This window comes from Rhinolophus hipposideros (assembly GCF_964194185.1).
Source record: "Rhinolophus hipposideros genome assembly, chromosome: 5".
Lineage (NCBI taxonomy): Eukaryota > Metazoa > Chordata > Mammalia > Chiroptera > Rhinolophidae > Rhinolophus > Rhinolophus hipposideros.
Genome location: NC_138051.1, coordinates 92833558 through 92851115, shown reverse-complemented (window position 1 = coordinate 92851115; position 17558 = coordinate 92833558). Strand labels below are relative to the sequence as shown.

At 54.3% G+C, this 17558-nt stretch overlaps 1 protein-coding gene across 4 annotated transcripts in view; it reads left to right on the top strand.

Moving 5' to 3' along the window:
- The window catches only part of ITPK1 (inositol-tetrakisphosphate 1-kinase), a gene marked incomplete at its 5' end in the record, with an annotated part of 151112 nt that overhangs the window by 124319 nt on the left and 9235 nt on the right, over nucleotides 1–17558 (top strand). For 3 of the 4 annotated variants that reach the window (XM_081048657.1, XM_081048658.1, XM_081048659.1), the window contains 4 exons: nucleotides 7508–7606; nucleotides 8021–8061; nucleotides 11332–11497; nucleotides 16904–16971. In XM_081048657.1, coding sequence (XP_080904783.1) covers nucleotides 7508–7606; nucleotides 8021–8061; nucleotides 11332–11497; nucleotides 16904–16971 — 374 coding nt within the window. Of the gene's footprint in view, nucleotides 1–7507; nucleotides 7607–8020; nucleotides 8062–11331; nucleotides 11498–15569; nucleotides 15696–16903; nucleotides 16972–17558 lie in introns of all 4 variants that reach the window. The other variant, XM_081048656.1, reaches the window with a different exon arrangement.

The window sequence follows — 17558 nt, the reverse complement described above, 5'->3', positions numbered from 1 at the left end:
GAACAGTTGAGTCACAATCATAGCGAAGCAGATAAAGAAGATGTTTGTGCCAGGGAGAGAGAAACGAAAGGCCAAGCCGAGAGGGGACGAATGTATCGCTGTCTCGGTTTTACATGGAGCAAACCTGGGCAAGGCAGGCCTCGGGGGGCTGGGGAGAGACCCCATAACAGTGGCGTGAGGGCCTGGAATGTGGGTCAGGTGGCACAGACATGCTGACCGCAAGCCTGCGTCGTTCCAGACGTAGCCCAGATGCCGGAGGAGCCAGCCTTCGCCCTGGGCGGTGTCAGCCGCTTTTCTTACCGGGTCAGTTCACACCCGCTGTGCCAGGCAGTGCTCTAGGCACTGCGCCTGCAGTAGTCAGCTAAATTCTGACGTTCTGGAGAGGGAGACAGTTCGCAGCTCATGAAGTCCTCCCGGGGCACGTCCCAGATGAGATGTCACCCACCTGGTCCCCCTCCCTGATCTGTCTCCGAGCCCTTGTCCCCTTAGCAAGCCCTAAGTCACGGGTGTCATTCCCTCCTTCAGGGGCCCTGCCCATTACAGAGGCTTTAGAGCAGGGGTGTCCAAACTGCGGCCCACGGGCCGACTGCGACCTGTGGGCCGACTGCGGCCCGCAATCCATTGTTAATTGGCCCACAGCAAATTCCAAAAATATATTTAGTTTACTTAAATAAACCAGGTGAGGCATTACGTACTTCACCTCGAATGAGTGGCCCGGCTGTTTGTGTATTTTACCGCATATGGCCCTTGGTGAAAACCGTTGAAAAAAGTTTGGACATCCCTGCTTTAGAGGATTCCAGCTCTGCATGGCCTCAGGGATTGTCCTGGCCCCGGGACTTGTTCTCATCAGCTGTTGTCTGGCTGTCTGGGTGAACAAGTTCCCCCTGTCTGAGAGAAGGGACCCGAGGCAGAGTCTCATCACAGCCGTCCCCAGACCCAACAGTGCTAGTGCCCCCCCAAGGCTTCCTTCACACTGTCCTGCCAGCACCATGCTTGGCACAGGGAGAAAGCCAGTGAGGGTGAGGCCTGGCAGCCACCACTCCCAGGAAGCTGGACATCGATCGGTAGCCTTGGTGAAAACCGTTGTAGAATCTGCCCACTATATATGAAAAACTATGTAGAATCTGCCCACTGTCCTGTGGGGGGTCCCCAGCTGGCCCTGCCCAGTGTGGTGCTAAAAACTGCAGCTGCCACTGCTGAGTGTCTGTTAGCTACCAGGCCTCCCAACCACCGTCGAGGGAGGTACAGCTCCCATTTTACAGATGAGGAGAGCAAGGTCCAGCAGAGTTCAGTCATTTGCCAAAGGTTACAGCTAACGAGTAGTTGACCCCAGGTTCAAAGTCAGGCTTCAAAGCTGCACCTTTGACATGCCATCTGCCCTTCTCTCCTGCCTCCAGTTGTCCTCTTGTATGTTTGTCATTGGTCTTTTTCCTTCTTGCTAGTCGTGTAGCAGCTGCCACCAGTCGGACAAGAGTGTGGCCACCTGGCGGAGTGGACAGGGCAGTGGTGTGTGACTCAGGACACCTGGGTTCTCCCCTGGGCCTTGTGTGGCCTTGAACTGTTCTCTTCCACTCCCTGGCCTCGTGGGCGTGGTCGGGACCTGCCCGTCTCCACAGGCCTCCAGCGGCACAGTCACTGATGACAGTGGCACAGAGGGAAGACGGGGGTGTTTCAGTTTCCCAGGGGCTAGTGTTTCAGCTCTGAACAGAACACAGCCCACCATCTAACTAAAAAAAGCCTCTTTCCAACTCCCATCCAGAAATAAAGACAGTATATAAATAAGCAACAACAGCCTTTTTCGGGGAACCAGAAATAGCCTCCCGGGCCTCCAGAGCTGCCTTGTAAAGAGTCTGGATTCTGCCTCTATTTGGGGAGAAGAGCTGCTGGCGATGTTGCGAGGTTCCCAGGCTTGGGCTGGAGGAACCTCTGCCGCCACGATCCCTACGCGGGCCGGTGTGTCCTTCCCTGGACCTCCCACCAGCCCTCCGTCCCCAAGCTAGACTGATGTCACCACCCTCCTCATCTCAGAGGCGGGTCCAGGTTGTGTCAGGACAGCAGCCTAGACGGGCCCCTCTGCTGGGAACATGCCTCCCCCACGTGCATGGCCCGTTTGCTCACCTCCCGAGTGAGGTCCTTCCCGATCGCACCCCCCACCGGCACTGGCACCCCCTTTGCTCCCTGTTTTGTGTTTCCTGTCAGCACCTGTCTAGCTGTCCATTCACCTGGAATGGAAGCTCCCTGAGGGCAGGGGTGTTCATCACAATATCTCTAGTTCCTAGGATTTAGTTGAAGTCTCAACACTTTTTTTTTTTTGTCCGTGAATGGTTATTAAAACCAACATAGGAACAGTAGTATTTTCTAATTGACTGTAATTTCACAGGCATGTCAGGATGATTGTGGCTGCAAGGAGCCAGAAAGTGGCCCAAGCATTTAAAGCATCATGGTCTGCTTTCCCTGAGGCCTGAGCGGACGTGGCCGAGTGAGGATCGTGGGTCCCTTCAGGCCTCTGCCCCATAGGCTCAGGGCCACCTTCACCCAAGGCTGGCCCCGTGGGACTGACTGAGCTTGGGCGATGGGCCCTTCCTGGTCGTGGGTTGGGGCGGTCTCAGTCCCAGGCCACCCCTGGGACAGGACTGTGTGATAGGCAGTCCTTTGCCACCTCACACACCACAGCCTGAGATTTCGGAAAAATAGGGGTGTCTCGCCTAATGCTGGGTGTGGCCCATTCACTGGAAGGACCCCTAGCATCTCTGGGGGAGGGCTCCCCTTGTCCTTCTCTGACTTCACCCTCGACCTGGTAGAGGGTGGGACAGGCGACAGCTCTGCAGGTTTGCTAGAGGATTGGAGGAGACACTATGTGAAGCATTTACTTATTAGCCTGGTGTCCCGCAGAGAGCAAGCACTTGATGGATGGCAGTGGCAGCTGCTGTTTTTTTCTTCTTATTTTTTTAATTGATATAATTCACATAAAATCCACCTTTTTCAAGTGTACATACAATTTATTAGTTTTGAATATGTTTGCAAAGTGGAGCAACCACCACCACCATCTAATTCCAGAACATTTTCATCACTTCAAAAAGAAATGCACCGATTAGCAGGCACTCCCCATCCCCCCCTCCCTGCCCCGGGCAACCAGCCGTCTCCTTCCTGTCTCTGGATTTGCCTGTTCTGGACGTTTCGGGTCATTGAAGTCGTATCATATGTACCTATTGTGACTGGCTTCCTTCTCTCAGTGTAATGTTTTCAAGGTTCATCCATGTTGTAACCTGTATCAGCACTTCGTTCCTATTTCTGGCTGAGTGATATCTGTGGGTGGACCACATTTTGTTTACCTACTCGTCCTGTGCGTGGTTGCTACGTTTTGGGTACAAATAATGCTACATGAACATTCCCGCACAGGTTTTTGTGTGGACATTATGTTTCTGTTTTCTTGGTTATATATCTAGGAGTACAATTGCTGGTTCATACGGCAACTGTTTAAATGTTGGAGGAACTTTGTTTCCCAAAGTAACTACATCAACAGTATCAATACTTGTTACTGTCTGTCTTTGGATTATACCCACTCTTCTAGGTGTGAAGTAACGTCTCGTTATGGTTTTGATGTGCGTTTCCCTGATGGCTAATGTGTTGGCCGTCTTTTCATGTGCTTACTGGCCATTTGTACGTCTTCTTTTGAGAACTCTGTTCATATCCTTTGCCCATTTTAAATTCAGGTTGTCTTTTGATTGTTTGTTTATTAATAGTACTTAACATATTTTGGATACTAGACCCTTATCGCATACGTGATTTGCAAATATTCCCCCCATTCTATGGGTGGTCTTTTCACTTTCTTGATACTGTCCTTTGAAGCACAAAAGTTTTTCATTTTGATGATATCAAAATTATCTATTTTTACTTTGTGGTTTTAGTGTCTCAGAAACCATTGCCTAATCTAAGATCATGAAGATTTATACCTTTGTTTTCCTCTCAGAGTTTTACCGTTTTAAATCTTATATTTAGATCATGATCCATTTTGTATCAATTTTTGTATGCGGTGTGAGGTAGGGGTCCAACTTCATTCTTTTGCTTGTAGATTTCCAGTTGTCCCAGCACCATTTGCTGAAAAGAATGTTTGTCCCCTTGGCACCCTTGTGAAAAATCAGTTGACTATTGCTATATGGTCTATTGCTAAACTCTCAGTTCAGTTCCATTGATCTATTTGTCCTTATGCCAGGATCACACTGTCTTAATTACTGTAGTTTTATAGTTAAGTTTTGAGACTGGGAAGTGTGAGTCCTCCAACTTTGTTCTTTTTCAAGGTTGTTTTGGCTGTTTGGGTCCATTGAATTTTCATACGACTCTTAGGATCACTTTATCAGTTCCTGCAAAAAGATGGCTGAGATTTTAATGGGGGTTGCATTGAGTCTGTAGATGAATGTGGGAATATTGCCAGCTAAATAATATGAAATCTCCTATCCATGAGCATGGCTTGTCTTTCCATTTATTGAAGTCTTCTTCAACAGTCTGATGTTTTTAGTGTTTAACTCTTTGTTAAATTTACTTCAAAGTATTTTTTGATGCTATTGAAGTGGAATTATTTTCTTAATTTCATGTTTGGATTGTTCATTGCTAAGGTACAGAAATGTAATTGCTTTTTTGAATATTGATCTTATATCCTGCAATCTTGTTGAACTTGTGTATTAACTCTACTCATTTTGGGGTTTTTGTGTGCGTAGATTCCTTGGGATTTGCTGTACACAAGATTATGTTACCTGCAAATAGAAGTAGTTTTACTCCTTCCTTTCCAGTCTGGATGCTGTTTGTTTCATGTTCTGGCCTAATTGCCCTGGCTGGAACCTCCAGTGCAGTGTGGAATACAAGTAGCGGGAGCCCTCATCCTTATCTTGTTCTTGGTCTCAGGGGAAGCGTCTGGTCTTTTACCATAAGTAGGGTGTTTCTATGGGCTTGTAGAGATGTCCTTTAATCAAGTTGAGGATATTCCTTTTCATTCCTAGTTGGTTGAGTGTTGTTGTTTTTTAATCACGAGAGGGTGTTGGATTTTGTCAAATGCTTTTTTTTCTGTGTCTGTTGATAGGATTGTGTAGTTTTTGTCTGTTCATATGGAGTGGGTGCTTTTCTACTAGGGAGGCCATGGATGGGGGCATCAACTTGGAGCCAGCTGCCCAGTTATGAGCCCCCGAGCTGTACCACTTACTTATTTACTGAGTAACTCTGTGTAGGGGACTTCACCTTTCTGTGCCCCTATTTTCCTCATCTGTAAAATGGGGGTGACAGTACTTCCTCATGGTGTTCTTGAGAGGGTACGTGAGGTACTTTTAGACTCTGGAACAGTGGCTGACACATAACAAGTGTGGTTTATTGAGACGTTGGCTATTAGCAGTGACATGTGAAAGATTTTATGGGCTGGGGTGGGAGGAGAGTTGAGGTGGGCGTTGCAAGGCAAACCTAAAAGCCAGGCAGATTCACCGGCTCTGAAAAATCTGGTGGTAGAGAGTCTGGAAGCTCTTCCGGGAGGTGGCCTGTTTGCCTCCAGCAATGTCTGAATCTACATGTGTGTTGGGGGTCAGGGCGGGCCCCGCCAGGCCAGGTTCGTGCATGTCCTGCTGTCCTAAGCCTGCCTGCCACAGCATGCCAGCATGTCATTCCAGGCCTCAGCATCGCGTCCACTGGGGCTGGACTTCAGGGGCTGTGCCGGCAGCAAGAGCCTTTGCATAGGTGCTTCCTTTCTTCACAGTCATGGAAGGGCCTGCCAGCCCCTCACCATTATCTGTGCCCCAGCTCTGACTCCGGCCTTGGGGTGCAGAAATGGGGTCTTGTCTGGATAATGGTTTGTAGCTGAGAGCCAGGACGTACCCCACCCTGGTTTTCCTGACTAATCTTTTCACGGCCTGCGGGTGAGCCTGGCTCAGTCATTGACCGTCAGGTGACTTTGGGCACAGGCTGCCTCTGGACTTCTGTTTCAGCATCTGTCCGTGGAGACAGTCATAGCACTTCGAGGACCCGGTGGGTGCTCTGTGCTGAGGGCTTGCAGCGCCGTCTGCCAGAGCTCAGCCTGCACTGGCTCTAGTCCACCCTCCTGGGGTCCCCCAGAAGCTCTGCAACCCCCAAATCTGCCAACACTCTTACCTATTTGGGATTTGGACTTTGTGGAGAGCAGGGGCGGGGTGGGAGATTAAAACACCTTCATGTGCCCTAAGTGATTCTTGGCCTTCGTTTTTATGAGACGTATGAGCCTCCGCCTTCCCCCGTCTGTGTTCCTGTAATGGCCTCCTAGCCAGCCGGGTAGCTGGGAGCTGTTGGAGACAAGCCACTTTGCTTGTTTACTTTGGTTTGGTTTCCAAGTTTGTGGGTGGGAGGCGCCCTGACCCCACTAACGCACAGCCTTTCCTGGCCCCTGTGCCCAGAAGTACAGGGTGGTCCTACTTCCTGAAGAGCTGGTGGTCCGGTCGGGAAAGGTGACTGGACAAGCAGTGGTCGTAACAAGCCAGTGATGCGATTTAACCATCAGGAGAGAGCGTCAGGCTACACTGTCGTCCCACAGCTGTGCCTCACTCGGTGCCTGATGCCGGGGCATTCAGATGAACAGAGCAGGCTCAGCTCCCAGAGCTTGTCAGGAAACCAAACACGCCTGGAACCCACTGGATTGGGGCCAAGGGGAGGCGGGCACCCTGTGAGATGGGGACTCAGGAGAGCCCAGGTGTGCCAGGCCAGAAGAAAAGCGTGGAGAGGGGGCAGGGCTGGGCTGGGGGCTGGAGAAGGGTGGTGGGTGTGCCTGAGAGCAGTTACTAGGTACTAGGTACTAGGTGCTAGGAGGCGATACCAAGCAGGCGGTGACTGATTAGATGTCTCGGGAGCTCTGTTCTGTTTCCCCCCTTCCTTCAGGTGGCGAGGGGGTGAGGGCCGGCCTCGCCATGGGAGGAATGGCTGTGTAGCCACGGCACACTCTTTAATCTCCCGGCCTTGGCTTCCCTCTCCTGGGATTACTTTGCAGACTTGAGAGGTGGGGTGTGCGAAGATCGTAGCTCGGTGCTGCCTGCGTGGTAAGAGCTCAGTACGCAGCCTCGCTCCTGCGGTGACTGTTAAGCTGGTACAGCATGTGGTGGGGAAAAGTCTGTAATGAGCCTTAGTTTATTGACTGAAAATTCGGTTTACAAAACAGTGTCCTGTTGTAAAGCCCTGTGTGTGTAAACGTGTATGTGCCACCCTGAAGGCCAAGGAGGTGGCGAGATTGGGTGTGGCTTCTACCTTTCTTTCTTTGATGTTCGGGTTGCACAGTTATCATATTGGTTTCTAGTTACAGAAATGTTATTAGAAAATATAGTTCAAGAACATGCTGCTGTTCTCGTGTGTGTGCGTGTGTGTGTGCACACATGACTGGAGTTTGGGGCGTTGGCTCAGGAGAGCAAGGGGCACTGAGGGGGCCCCCAGGGAGGTGGGTCTGTCCCAGGAAGTGGCCATGGGCGGCTAGCCGGCAGGTGTGCTGACACGGGTTCTCCTCTGTCCCCAGATGACAGGATCTGCTCACCGCCCTTCATGGAGCTCACCAGCCTGTGCGGGGATGACACCATGCGGCTCCTGGAGAAGAACGGCCTGGCGTTCCCATTCAGTATGTACCGCACCCAGGGCTCCGCTAGGCGGGCGGCGTGTGGGCGTGCGGGGTGGGCCATGGCCTGGCGGGGCTGTCTATGACCCCCCCTGGCCTCACACTCTTGGAGGGTGGAGGAAGGCCTGGGCTGCTGGGGAAGGCGTGGCCATGGGTCGCGCCCCCGCGCACACTGTGGACGTGGGTCCTCGGAGGGTGTGGACAGAGAGGCTCTTCTGCCTGGCCTGGCAGCATCGATCCAGTTCACCCTGAGTGTGGGTGCTGGCCGCTTTCGAGACAGCAGCTCCCTGGTCCCACCTGCACCTTCCCCTGACGGTCTGCAGTTTTGAGTTTCTCCCTGTATCTGCCAGGTCGGGCTTTGTGGATGAATAACCTCACTGATTCTTCTCTGCTCTTCTCTCTCCCACCAACCCACAGTTTGCAAAACTAGAGTGGCTCATGGCACCAATTCTCACGAGGTGAGTGGAAGATTCGATGACGGTTTCTCTGCCCTCCCGCTGGCCACGATGGAGTCTCTGTGCAGGATCCCATACCCGCTGCTCTGCTCCCTATCCTGCTTCTGGCTGTGGCTGTGTGCTCTGCCTCCAACCTCGCCCCTGTGCCCGTCCTTGTCCCCAAGGCTGGGATGGGTGTGCCTGCCCCTGTTTGAGCCTGAGGGACTCACGCCCCTGTCTGACCTGTCCACAGCTTTCCATCCTTGGACCCGTCGGTTATTATTCCCTGGGGGCCTGTTTTGTGCCAGGCACCGGGCTAGGCCCCACCGACGGCTGTTGACCGAAAAGATCCTGTCACTGCCCGCAAGGATCTGCCATTCCTACTGAATTTAGCAAAGGGGAGGGAGGAGGAAAGGGTACCCTACCCGCAGTACGCATTGGTCGTCCACGCCCTCATCCATTCTTTCATTCACCCACGGTCATTCCTGACCCCGCCTTGGGTGCCAGGGGAAGGATGCATGGGACACGAGTCCTGCCCGAGTCGGGGGGACAGAGTCCCAGAGGCAGAGAGCGCCAGTGAGATGTCGTACAGGAGGTGAGCCAGGGGGCCTCTTGGGGGCGAGAGGAGTAGACTCCCAGGCAGGGGCCCCACTGGGTCTGTTGCCCTCATGCCCTTAGGACCCACACCTAGGACATGGGTTTCAACGCCACCCCCACCTGCCTTTGACACCTTCAGGGGCCCACCCAGCCTGGAGACCTCCCTGTGAGGCCCGTGGGAGGGAAGACACACTGGACCATAGACGTTTGCGCGACCGAGAAGGCCCCGTGGGAGAGAGAGCCTGACCTTGGCAGCCCCACTGGCAGAAATGCTCCCGAGACCTCATGACTAAACATGGCAGCTGTGCCCTGTAGAAGGTTTATGCAGTGCCCTTCCTCCCTGGCATGTATGTGTGAGGAAACATCTGTAAACAGACCTTGTCTGTGTGCTGTGGTACATGCCGTGATGGCACTGTAAGGCCGAGGGGCACCTCTGCACGTGGGAAGGAATGTGGGGACAGGAAGTCATGGCCGGCCGCAAAGGTCAGCTGTCCCTCTGGTTGGAGCCTTCCTCCCCCTGGAGCCTTCCCCGTCCAGGCGTGCCTGGGCTCCGTGCCAGGTTCCAGGAGGGAGCGTCCAGATGGTGTCCCCAGAACCCACACTGCCCTCACGGACATCCGCACCCACCTACCAACCTCCACCTGGCCCTTTTCACCACCAAGCGCTTCCTCTGTTTGTCAGGGCCTGGCAGTGCCAGGATGGAAGGGTGACCCCAGTCATCAGTGTCATTAGATAGACCAGGCTGATCAGAACAGGTCCGCTTCCGGGGAGGGAGCCACTGCTGCCATTTACACGGGAATGTAGGAATCACACAGACCTGGGACCCGGCCTGGCTCTGTGCACTGTCAGCTGTGTGACTTTGGCAGATTACCCAACCTCTCTGAATGTCTGTCCCTCACTGTAACTGGGGATAAGATGGGGGTGATGAAGGATAAGGGAGTTGCTGCATGTCCTGCCGTGGGGCCTGGCATAGGAAGCGTTCGCTACTCCTGCTGGGTCATTGCAGAAGGGGGCTGAATGCAGGTGAGCTCCCTCCTTGCGGGGGAGTCTCAACCCTCAGGTGTGGGGCCAGCACCTTCAGTGGAGGTGATTTCACCCCGCAGTCCAGCTGTCAAGCCTAGCTTCACGACGTGCACACGTGTTCCCCACCCCCACCCAGTGTCCCGTTTGAGGGAGGGGCTCCTGTCCTCCTGGGTGGGGGATCTGGAGAGTTGGAGAGCCCCAGGGGCTCCACAGCGTGGGAGGCTCTCCACAGCATGAGCCTGGGGCAGGGGTCCAGGCTCCTCACCTATTCAGGGGTGCTTGGGGATGCCGAGTGCCGCGAGGAGGACCCCCCCGGTTGTATCCTATTCAACCCCCACAAGACACCTCTGCACATGACCGGTATGTTCATGGCACTGTTTGGGTTTTTGTTATGTTTTTAACCAGTGCAAGCACACTGGTTTGTTCCACAGTGAACTTACCCCCGCTTTTTAAACCACTGAGCCAAAGCTCAAAGCCCCCCTGCCGCCCCCTGATGGTTGATGCTACTTTACAGGTGAGGAAAACGGAGCTTAAACAGCCAAGACCCCCACCTGCACTTATGCGGTGAGGCTGGAGCTGGGACTTGAGCTCGTATCAGCCTCTCTTACTGTCTGTTACTCTCATCAGCAGGCTAAGGAGACAGTCACTGCAGGACACACACACACACAGCTTCCCCATGTAGCCTGGGTCTTTACTTCTGCCCTGTCCAGCTGATCCACCAGGCACATTAGGGTGTCATTCAGTGACAATTGACGTGAGGGGCAGCAGCCAGTGCAGGCAGCCAGCTGTCCAGGCCCTGCTATCCCCTCCCAGCAGCCCCAGGCATCTGGTGGCCCCTCCCTGGGGCCTGTGGGCTGAGGGATTAGCTGTACCCCCAGCACTACTGGCTGGCTCGAGTGGGCCCTGGGCAGACCCAGCCTCAGCTAAAGTGGAGAGGCTTTCTCTAGCTGTCCCCCTGGCCTCCCTACTTCAGTCTCATTCCTACCGGACTTGCTTGTTGGGGACCTTTGTCCCCAGAGGAGTCAGGGACTGGAGCCGCATGTTCCTGTTTTCCAGGTGTCAGTGTGACTCACTCAGTGTGTAAGAGGTCAGGGCTGTGTGCTGGGCAGACGCAGTCCCATTTCAGGCTCTGTCACTTGCCAGCAAGCCACTGAGCTTCTCAGGGCCTCAGTTTCCTCATCTGTAAAAGGGGCGTAACAGTGCCCACCTCAGAGGTGCATTGTGGGGACGACACAAGGTGACTCACATAAACACGTCACAAGTGCTCAAACGGAGGCCTTGATCCCAGGCCTCCCCACTCCTGATCCATAGTCTTCTGCTTCCTGCCCCCGACCCGGGTCTTTGTGGGGGAACACCTAAGGATGTCACAGGGTGGAGTAGTGCACAACCAGGGGGTCCCATGCCCTGGACTACAGTGTGAATAGCACGGCCAGCTCACCCCGACATGGCAAGGCTGATGGTGCATGTTTCCAAACCCCTACAGCAGGAGTACATTGACCCCCGGGGGTTCTTCTCAGTCCCACTCCACTCACCCTGGCTTGAGACCCTTCCTGGGGAGTCCTCATGCCCTGGGGCCAGGGCTGGGCCTTGGTGGCAGTGACAGGTGGTGCACCCCTGTGTCTGAGGCAGGAGGGATGGTGGCCTGACAGCTGCCTTGGCCCCTTGTCTCCCCAGATGGCCATCGTGTTCAACCAGGAGGGCCTGAGCGCCATCCAGCCGCCCTGCGTGGTGCAGAATTTCATCAACCACAACGCCGTCCTGTACAAAGTGTTTGTGGTCGGCGAGTCCTACACAGTGGTCCAGAGGCCCTCGCTTAAGAACTTCTCCGCGGGGACATCAGGTAGGCAAACTAGAACCAGCTCAGGCTACCCCGAGCTCAGGGCCCAGCGGGGACACGGCGCTAACCCCTGCCACCCGAGTTGTCTCTGGAGGGGGAAGCGATGGTCTGAAGGCTGAAGAATTGTGTGCGGTAGATGAAGAGGTCTTGGAGAACGAGTAGAAAACCCCGCTCCACCAGTCGATGTAGGGGCTCCATCCATCTGAACCACTATAAACTCGAGGCAGCCCCTGAAAATCTGTACCCAGGTCGCTTCCCAGGGCCCTGTGCAAGGCAACTCAGGAGGCACACGCTGGAATGGACAATTGACCTTTCGGAGAAGAAGGGGTAGGCTTGTATTTTGAGGGCCAGAGCACTGACAGCTTTGTGACCTCCTTTTTCCAAGTGGGGAAACACCGAGTTACTGGGTGCTTTTGCAGCCCGTGAGGTGAATGTGTGTTCCATTACAAGTTAGCACGCAGGGCCACGGGGCTTCCTAGCTGTGGGACCTCGGGCAGGCCAGGGCGGCACGGTCAGCCCCAGTATGCCCCCCTCACGGGTGAGGGCCCCATCAGTGAGTGGGTCAGATCAGTGGGCGATGATGGGCCTGTGTCGCTCTGATGTCACAAGGTGATGGCATTTGCAGGTTGCTGTTGTCATTTGGGGCATCTGAGGGGTCCTCTAGGGAGGCTGGTGGCTGCACAAGTTCAGCTTTTCTTCAGCTCCTCACCTGAGACCTGGTGACCTTTGGCCATTTCAAAATTGACACTAAGAGAAGGGACTTGCTGGTACTGTGGTTGCTCAAAAGAATGTCCGAATAGTTCCAAAGGCATCTCCAAGGCACGTTGCGGGAACCCTGGGAACAGTGGCAGCGTCTATGGAATAGGCACGGCTTTGCAAGAGGCCCCTTGGAGGACCTTGACTGCCCTAGTGTGGCTGGCACAAGCTCACCGTGCACTGATCTCTGCAAGGGAAACCCACCGTAACTACAGGCTGTACACAGGCTGCGTTATCTCCCTGAGCCCAGCAAACAGATGTGTCGTCCGAAAATCCCTCTGTTGGGACTGCCTGTCACCATCCGCTCTTCATGGCTTCAGGCCACTGTCTTGAATAAAGTTCAGCTGTTCTTACCGTCTTCTCTCAGCTGTTCTATTAGCACAGCACAACCCCGAGAGCAGACACTTTGGAAATGTGTGTCTGTTTTCACTTCCCTTTGAGGTGCAGGCAGTCTTCCAGCCAGCAGTGGGGCTCCAGGACGTGAGGCTATTTTCAGGGTTCAGGACATGCCCCTCTTCACCCTGGTCCCAGCCCCCGCCCACTGGGATCACCTGGGGGTAGGGGACGAATGTCTGCAGGGGTCCTTTTGTATGTGACTGTTTATTGGCAAGAGGCATTCTTAAATTGTGGTCCGGAAGAGGCTGTTTTTCAAAAATTATTATTTTCCTTATTTTTAAAAGAAATGTGCTTTAAATCTTTGGGAAATATACTAGATTAAGAGTACTTACACCTTATGTAATCTCCTTTCTGTTTATTTATTTACTTATTTATTCATTACCAAAAATCACTCCACCTTTTAAAGAAATTTACCACGATTTGCTTCCTTTCCACATAAAACGTGTTCCTTTTTTTCTACTTTTTCTCCCGGATGCGAAATGCTAGGCCAGTTTCCGGCAGGACCAGGCTCTGTGTCCTGTGTCTCAGGACGGGGCCTCTGTACTGTGTGTCTTCCCGTGGCCGTTTCCAGGTTGTCAATTTGCCATAAAATGCAGACCTGGGCTGAATAAATGAGCAGATAAACATACTGAGATGACGGAGAAATGTTTATTTTGCTCAGGCGACCTGAATAACTTTCAGCATGTCCATCATCCATCCCCAAAGCTACTTGCATGTCCGCCATCCTCAGGACACCGTCCAGGGAGCTGGCGTGGTCTTTGTTCTTTTTACACTTGCGTCCTCTTTCCAGAGGAGAAGTTCAACCTGACAGCGGCCCTTTAAGCTGGACCGATTGAGCAGGGGCCTTGGGGCTCTGGGCTCTTTCCAGCCCCCTCCCCTCCCGCTTCCTGGTGCCCGTTGCCCAGTGTGGCAGCCCTGACTTCCGCTTTGATGCTGGGAGCTGGGAGCTCCTGGAGCAGGATTCTTCTGGACCCAGGGTGGAGGGGCAGCAGCCTTCCCTCCACAGCTGCCCTGCTCTTTGGATTCTCAGGTGCACTTTGGTTTTGACGTGTTACTATCTCTGAAGTCAGGTGTGTCCCACAGCCAGCGGCATCCTGCAGTTGCCTCTGCTGGAACTGAAATCAGGTTCTTACAGAGGGGTTGATGCCGGTCTGTGCCAGCCACCAACACTTGTATTCTCTGCCTCTGGTTCACAGTCTTGGGGTGACTGCACCCCTCTCTCTACCCAGTGCCATGGTCAAGATGGGCCCCTTTCTCTGCTCTTCCTTCTGTGCAGTGGTGTTGTTTCTTGTTTTCTTTACTCTGCAGACACAGCACCTCTCACATCCTGGGTCCTTTACCCTTCGGGGGACATAAAAGAAGGATACCATACTTACCACACAGAACAGGGTCGGCAGGCTTCTTCTGCAAAAGCCCAGATAGTAAATATTTCCAGCTCTATCACAGTTATTTAATACCACAGTTGTAGCATGAAACACTGTAGATACTGTGTAAATGAACGGGCATGACTGTGTTCCAATAAAACTTTATTCAGAAACGCAGGTGGCAGGCCAGAGCTGGTCTGCAGTCTGTAGTTAGCCATGCTCTCACTTAGCGCCTCTGATAAATGCCGCATTCCCTTAAACCTGCCACGCGCCCAGCCCTGTGTGGGGGATCCAGCATGGAATTAGTCAGCCACATGTCTTGTCCTCGTGTACTTACACGTTAGTGTGAGAAACCATACACCAGGGAAGAAATAATAAAAGGATTACTTGTGGCACAAGTAACCCTAGGGCATCACTGGGTGAGGGGAGCCACTTGGACAGGGCGGCCAGGAGGGATGGTGGACTGACGGAGGCCTTGTCCCTTTGTCTGGCCCCACTGCAGAGGTGACACGTATATGGGGACTGAAACAAGACCTGGGCCACTGTTGGCAGCACTGTGACATCTCCCCACCCCTTGCCCCAGAGGGAGACATGAAGATTAGGCAAAAGGGGCTAAAGAAAGTGTGGCTGTCGGTCATGGCTGCACCGTGTTACCGGATATTTGGGGGCTAATCTTGTCATCTACTCTTATTTTAAACCCGGTGTTCTCATCTGTAAATTGGGGACAAAAACATGCATATTCCTCTCATTGCCCTCCCTCCCCTGCCGGGAGGTGGCGATGGTCCTTCACCCAGGCTCTGTGTGTCTTGGGACCGGTCCAGGAACAGAGTAGATGGGACCCTCCAAATCCGGTTGAGTTCCTGCAATCAGAGTGCAAGGGCCTGGCCAGGTCTATCTGTAGAGGGACTGGGTATCTTACAGCTGCCCAAGGAGCTGCTGTCAGGGTCACTCTGACCCATCTTGGCTTCCCAGTCTCCTGGGTCAGCACCTTCCAACCATTTCCACTCCCTCCGACCCCTGCTCAGCCTGCATGTGGGGCATCTGAGCAGACGGCGGCTCTCCTGGCCTGCTCTGAACAGTCCTCTGGCCATAGCCCCAGGGCAGGGTTAGCCAAGAGGAGACGAGTTCCCTTTGAAATGAGCCACACTTTGGATTGATCTTGTTGCCACAAGAAGCTGTTGGGTGACATGGTGTGACTAAGCACCCATGGTGTCCCCTTATGGCTCCAGCAGCCTTTCCATTCTGCCTGAACTTGTGTCTACCTGCTCTGGCTGGCCTTTCACCCCCAAGGCTGGCTCTGCCATGCTGGACACTGCCCTTGGCCACCCATGGTGTGGGTGAGAGGTGCCCTGAGCTCCCTGGGGCTGGGCCAGGCTGGGGTTCAGGGTCAGTACCTGCAGACGGCCAGAATGCCCATCCCACCACCTCGAGCCCAGCTCCAGCCTGTGGTCCATGAGGCTTGCCACCCCCAAGGCTCACTCTTTTTGGCAGCCGGCTCCCAGAGTAGAGATCTGTGGAGCTGCTTGGCGCAAGTCCTGCAGGGTGTTTATTTTCCCCAGGCTCCTCCCCAGGACCATCTCTCGTTCCCCCGGTCTGGACCGGCTCTGGTCGGAGCTGCGGGAGGCCTGTCGGGCACACCAGGGCAGCAAGTGGCCTGTGTGCCCCGCTAGCGGGAAGGACGCCAGGTACACCTCAGCGCCGGCCTGCTTGTCCTCCGCCCACATCACCTCCTCGTGCATGATTATTGCGTTGCTGTAGTCCTAGAGCTGGCGAGGGTCGCTGGCAACCAGAGGAGGTGCCCGCCCGGCACACGGTGGTGCTCTGCTAGGGCCCTCTCGGTCCTGCACTCAGGGACCTGGGTCCCAGGGATGAGCAAAGTGCCCTGGGGGTCAGGGGCCACCTGAGGGCTCGTGGCCCATGCCACGCTTGGGGGTGGAGCATGGGATGGTGATAGGCAGCCTTTTCCAGAATTCGGACTGAGGCTCCTGGTTTTGCGATTCTTGCATTCATGTGTCCACACTTCCAAGTGCTCAAGGACACATTTCCTACCGGCTGGCCGGCCGACCGGCTCTCCTTTCCTCTATAAGGGATGAATGAACAAACCGAGCGCTCATCGCTCCCATTATTCTTGGGTTTTGTCTGCCCTCCGGGTGCCCCCATGAGGTTGGAGGACACGGAGTGCGGTGGAGGCTGGCACGGATCCGGAGTATGTGGTGGGAGGAGTGGAGGGTATTCAGGGGGCTGTGCCAGCTTTCAAAGCCAAACAGATTATTCTGTGTGCCTTCTGGATGTTTCCTGTGGAAGCCCATGTCCTTATTTCCTATTTTTTCCTTAAATAGTTGGGAAACAGCAGAACCCTTTGTATTTTTAAATACTCGTGTGCCAAGTGGTAACCAGGCCATTTCTCAAGTGCTCCCCTGGAAAGGAGTCCGTGGGTAGACAGTGGGAGGGTTTGGGTAAAATGGAATTCCTGGACCTCTTCATCCTGGACCTTTGCTACTTGGGTCCGCAGCATTGCCTTCTCACTTAGCCACACACCCCAGCCCCCTTTCTGCTGCCATGTCCGTAAAACACACTAGACACACTTTGGGAAAGGAGCCTTAGGTGTTGGGGGAAACCAGATCTGCTAAGGCTCCTTAAGCCAGTCACTTTTATACGGGAAGAATTGAAGCAGCAGCCCTGATTGGGCATGGGTCCGACCACGGTATAGTGTCTCTTTGGGGTGGGGGTGCCCAGCTCCCTGGGGCCCCAGGTGGCTGCTGCTGGACGCTGACCCTGAAGGCGCCGTGGCCGCCATCACCGGTGGCTGGGGAGGTGCTGCCCCCTGGTGTCGGGCGGTGGAGTCGCCATCCTTTTTTGGGCTCCTAACTGGCTTCTCTGGTTGCCTTTTCAGACCGTGAATCCATCTTCTTCAATAGCCACAATGTGTCCAAGCCGGAGTCATCGTCGGTCCTGACTGAGGTATGTCTTTCCCACCGCGGTGGCCTGGTGTAAGCCTGTTGTGGGGGTGCTGTTGGCTGTGGGACAGAGCTGAGCTCTCCAACAGGGCAGGGTGGGAGGGACCTTGGTCCCGTCTCCGGGCCCTGGGAGGTCCCAAAGACCCCTCCTCATCGCTTGCTTCGGGCTTTCGTGCTGACAACCGTCCTGGCCACGCCCGCTCACCACTAGGTTACTCCAGATGGGAGGTTTTCTGACTTCTCCCAGCACGAGGAAATCCCCCAATCAGGAGGAACTGGGGGACCTGCTTTTTACTGACTTAAATAAAGGGGTGGGAGGCAGCACCATCGTGTTTCCCACTTACTTACCTTGTCCATGTGAGTGCAGTAAGCGTTTATTACGAGCCTGCTGTCACTTCTGTGGGTGCTGAGAGGCTCACGGGGGGCGGGCTCGGGGTTGCTGTGTGTCAGGCTTCCTCCTGGCTGCCTTGCGGCATCACACGCAGGCCCCCAGCAGGCCACACCGGGGCGGGTGGGCAACTCCGCTTTCCCGAGGGGTCAGGCTGTGCCCAGTGAGGCTGAGGAGCTGCTTCATGTTCACAGGGCTGTTCG